At 60.4% G+C, this 4,763-nt stretch overlaps 1 protein-coding gene across 1 annotated transcript in view; it reads right to left on the reverse strand.

The window, feature by feature from the left end:
* Nucleotides 1–215: 215 nt before the first annotated feature.
* The window catches only part of LOC104275568 (sodium-dependent serotonin transporter-like), a 7,410-nt gene continuing 2,862 nt past the window's right edge, over nt 216–4,763 (reverse strand). The window contains 10 exon segments of the mRNA XM_009871557.1: nt 216–296; nt 771–938; nt 1,810–1,910; nt 2,117–2,216; nt 2,340–2,471; nt 2,820–2,932; nt 3,212–3,339; nt 3,582–3,685; nt 4,297–4,431; nt 4,681–4,763. The exon segment at nt 4,681–4,763 is cut by the window's right edge and continues 16 nt beyond it. Of these exon segments, the coding sequence (XP_009869859.1) occupies nt 216–296; nt 771–938; nt 1,810–1,910; nt 2,117–2,216; nt 2,340–2,471; nt 2,820–2,932; nt 3,212–3,339; nt 3,582–3,685; nt 4,297–4,431; nt 4,681–4,763 (1,145 nt within the window).

Consider the following 4,763-nt stretch of genomic DNA (forward strand, 5'->3'; position numbering starts at 1 on the left):
GCGGGTGCCGTACTCCTCACTGTGGAGCGCGAGAACGGGCTCTGATCTGTCTGCACGTGAGATGCTTGGACATGTGAGATGCTCGGTCGGAGACGCGAGGGGCCGGTTGCTGTGGGGAAGGTGACAGCGCCTTCTTTTCTGCTTGCCTCGTTGCTTTGTCGGGGCAGGAGCAGGAAACCGGAGCAGCCTCTGCATCCCCTGGACGTGCCACTGGGCTACAGGACAGGTGACATGCACACCGCCTCTGCTTGGGGCTCTCGTGTTGTTTTCTCCGGCCGAATGCAGACGGCGAGGCGCTGCAGGGTATGAGCAGGCAAAGAAAAAAACGGTGATGGCGTTTGCTTCCCACACTAGAGCCTGGCACCATGAGCAGGGCTGCCTGCCCTGATGTGCCAAAGCTGCTCCCACTGGGATCTTGCTCTCTGTGGGGCTGGGGCTAAGTGAGGCTGCAGCAGACCACAGCAGGCAGGAAGTGTCCCAAAAATGGGCTGAGAGGAGGGTTGACAGGTGGGTGACAGTCTCCTGGCTCCAGGGCTATGCTGCTGTAGCCCTGCTGCCTCCTGGCCCAGTCAAAATCACAGAAATATGACTTTAAATGATCAGGCACGCACCTCTGAGCTCTTTTCCAAGCCGGCCTCCAGGCGTGGCATGATTTCCGGGCGTGCAAAGATGCTGAGGACATGTCAGCTCCCTGGCCCCGGTTTGAGGCTGACCCGAGCGGGAATCCCTGCCTGCCCCGCACCCACAGGACCATCCACCCCGCTCCTCACCTGCTTGAGAGACCCTGGTGTCCAAACGAGCTTGTACACCATGTAGAAGGGGATGCAGATGAAGGACGATGCTCCTATGAGGTATCCCACTGAGATGCTCCACTCGGAGTACTGGTAGTCGAAGAGCATCAGAGGCGTCTGGTCCAGGAGGGAGCTGATCACGATGAACTGGAACGAACAAAGCGGAGGTGGCAGCTGTGACATCCCCACAGCCCTGACACGGCTCATCCCACAGGTTAACACTGCCCATGTCCCACCCCCACCACTGCTTCCCTACTGACGAAAGGCCAGCGTGGATGTTGCGGTGACGTTTCGCAGACTGCCAGCCCACACTTAGCGAGGTCTTTTACAAACCCCATCGAGACAGCAGCCTGCGAAGGCTGCACGTCCCCACGCTGCAATGAAATCATTTTGCTGTCTGCTTTGATTATAATACTTCTCTCTTAATAACCTGAGCAAAGTGCTCAGAGCCGTAATTAATCCTCACAAGGCCTCTTCTCCTGCAGATCCAGCAAGATTAGACCCCTCTGCCTCCGCTGACGGCAGCCTTTGAAGTGCCGGGGGAGCTGGCATTTCAAAGGGGACAGACCCACCCGAGACGCGGCTGGGGCCAGCCATGTCAGCAAGACTGCAGGCAGCCGTGGACCAGAAGGATGAAAGGAGTCTGCACTTGTGCCTCTGTGAGCACCCAGCCGCTGGCTCCCAGCTTTGCCCTGGAGCTGCAGGAGAGGCTGGGAAATGCACTTCCAGCTCCCTCTCTCAGTGACACCCGCTGTCCCAGGGGCTGTTGGCAGCTCGTTGTTACCCATGGCTGGAGCAGCAGCGTGGGCAGCTGGCAGGGAGGGCTGGCACCAGGTCCTACACCCCCACTCAGGACCCTGGTCTGCCCTTCTCAGCACCTTGTTCACCTTGTGTGAGCAAGAGGGGAGCAACCAGCAGTGCAGGTGCCTGGGGAGCAGCAGCAGCTGGGGAGGGAAGAACAGCTGCCCTGTTGTGGGGGCCGACAGCCCTGTCTTTAATTTGGGGCACTGATACTCACCGCTAGCAAGGCGGGGCTGACAGCGACCCAGCACACCTTCCAGAACATCCCTGGGGTGAAGCCCAGCATGGCCTTCACGTCATGGGAGAACCTCTGTATCCCTGCAGGAGGAGAGAGCTGTCACAGCCCCGGGGACCCACGAAGGGTGTGAGCGCAGGGACGTGGATCTGACACCCTGGGTGCCCCATCCCAGCCCTGCCAGGCGTCACACACGGGTTTCTGCCCCCAGCCCCTCAGCATTTACATGAGGTTAGACACCCGTGCCAGTGCCTGCAGGATGTTTTTCGTAACAGAGGCGGTTTCTTACCATAAAACCAGGAGACAGCTATTGTTTCCAGCAGCACCACTGCCAGGATTGAGCAGCCAGCACCAAACTCCTCCAGTAGCTTCACCACATAGGCTCCCCCCTGGAACAGCATAAGGGAAGGGAGGGTGGCTGCAGACTCCTCGGAGCTCTCACCAGGGGCTGTTGGAGGTACGAGTGGGTGCATGGCAGGCAGGGGACCGGAGTGGTGCCCGGTGGTACTCACATAGGTGAGGGTGCTCAGGGAGCCCAGGAAACAGACTGTGATGAGGCCGAGGACAAAGAGCTCTCGTCGCCCAGCCAGGACCTGGGGGTACTCATCCATCACAGCCGTGATTACAGCCTCCAAGCCCCCAAACTGCAGAGGAAACGTCAGCACGGGCTGGAGAAAAGAGTCGTGGGGCCAGCCCTGTTCTCAGAGAAAACCTACTCTCCGCAAGCCCCCTCTGACCACGAGCGGAGTGGAGACATCCCGTCCCGTCCCCTCCCTCCGGGGTGACTGTCCCTTCCAAGGCGCTTTGCAGGAGGCCAGCTCAAACCCCCTGGAGATAACACCCTCAGAGGGTTCGGGCCGGCAGCCCTCCCTCCCACGGCCGTAGCTCCCTCCCCTTGTCACCACACTGTTCCCCGCAGGACACAACCATCTCCAGTCCCTGCCGGCAAGGCGGCCCCGGGCTGCACGGCCGCGCTCGATGGAGTTCCCTACCGTGCTGTCCAGCCCCAGCGTTATCATCATTAAGAAGAATATGATGGCGAAGAAGGTGGATCCCACCATGTTGGCGATCGCTTCGGGGTAGGTGATAAAAAGGAGGCTCGGCCCTAGGAGGGGACACTGCTCTCGTTTGCCGTTCCCCAGCGCTGGGTGCCAGCAGCGGTGGGAACACATGTGGGGTAGATGCCCCAAAGCCAGAGTGGCCATGCCTGGCCCCAGCTGAGACACAGGGGCCAGACACCTCCCTGCTCTTGGGAGCCTCTCTGGGGTACAAGCCCCTGTGCCCTGGCAGACCCCAGGGCTGGCCACCACCCATCCCCCCTCAGCCCCAGGGGGCACACAGAGCCTGGGGTACCACGGGGCAGTTGCACCGGAGGGAAGCGAACCTTTATCTCTTGCAACATCCTCCACCTCCACGTCCCTCATCTCGGCCATGTAGCCCAGCACGGTGAAGATGACGAAGCCTGAGAGGAAGCTGGTGAGGCAGTTCACTGCGCTGGTCACGAGCGCATCCCTGGAAAGCAGAAAGTGGGGAGATGTGCCCTGTGGTAGAACCCCCCTCCAGCTCAGCTCTCACCCCGGTTCAGCTGCCCTGGTCACCTGCACCCCCTCCAGTTCCCTCTCCTGGCCTCGTTTGCCAAAACCAGCAATAAAATGGGGAAAGGTGCTGCGGCCACTTAGCACAGGAGCTGTTGGGATGCAGCTTTATTGCAGCCCCCGTGCCTCCCGCAGGGACCCACGGCTGGAGGAGCTCACCGGTAGCAGTTGTTGTGGAAATGGTTGTAACTGGCCAGAGCAAGGAGGACACCGAATCCTGGGCCCAAGGAGAAGAAAATTTGCGCAGCAGCATCAACCCAAACCTGGCAGGAGAAGCAACAGGCAGGCTGGAGAGTGGGCAGGGCATCTCCAGGCTGGGGCAAGGCTGGGAGGTGCCCCATGGTGTGCCCACCCCCTGGCACAGGGATGGGGTCCAAAAAACTGCCAAACCTCCTCTCTTGCCTGCCCCGTCCCCCCAAGAGATGTCCCAGGACCAAGGGAGCTGCCATGGGATGAGGGGAACCCATTTCCACCCTGGGGTCCCACAGCGGCAGAATTAAGCAACAGCATCTGTGCTTGCCTGTGCCTGGAGGGGAGATGAAGTCAAGGGGAGCCCTGAGACCCCCAAGCCCACACCTGCCCTGGCAGGTTCAGTGCTCGCAGCGGCCCTGATTACCTTTAATGAGAATTCTCAAGCGCTGCCTGGTAATTACCCACAGGAAACCTATTGTAAGCCCAGGGCGAGAACACGGCATGAACAAAACACGGCAGCAATGAGATGGGTGATCCAATTATAGATTTACATTTCCAAGAGCCTGTCTGGAGATCTTTTTTCTGTAGGAACAAGGGCCCCATCGCCCCTGTGGGGGCCAGTCCCACGGGCAGGGATGGGTGTGGGTCCCAGGGAGTGGTCTGGGTCTCGCCGTGCACTCACCGCCGTGCTCAGGAGCTTGCTCCAGTCCGGGCGAAGGTAGAAGACGACCCCCCTCCAGGCGCCAGGCAAGGTGGCCCCCCGGACCAAGAGGACCAGGAGGACGACATAGGGCAGCGTGGCCGTCACCCACACCACCTGCAGAGAGGCAGCCCTCAGCCCCTGGCACCATCAGAACTGCTCCATCGAGCACAGAAACTTCTCATGTCAGGCTCGGCCAGGTCTCTCCCGGCTGCCCGGGTTTGCCGAGGGGCAGGGGCATGGGGAGGAGGCGATATCCTGTGTTTAAGCAAGCAAGGGAGCTGCAAGATCTCATTCCCTCCTGCCTGACCCTGGCCATGGAGGGGATGCTGGTGCCTGGGCTGGCACTGGAGCCCTCTTTCTTACCTTTCCAGAGGTTTTCACCCCTTTCCACAGGCTGAAGTAGACGATGGTGGAGATGGGGAAGAGGCAGAGGAGCAGCTGCCAGA

The sequence above is a fragment of the Apaloderma vittatum genome, unplaced genomic scaffold (genome assembly GCF_000703405.1).
Source record: "Apaloderma vittatum isolate BGI_N311 unplaced genomic scaffold, ASM70340v1 scaffold37696, whole genome shotgun sequence".
Taxonomy (NCBI): Eukaryota; Metazoa; Chordata; class Aves; order Trogoniformes; family Trogonidae; genus Apaloderma; species Apaloderma vittatum.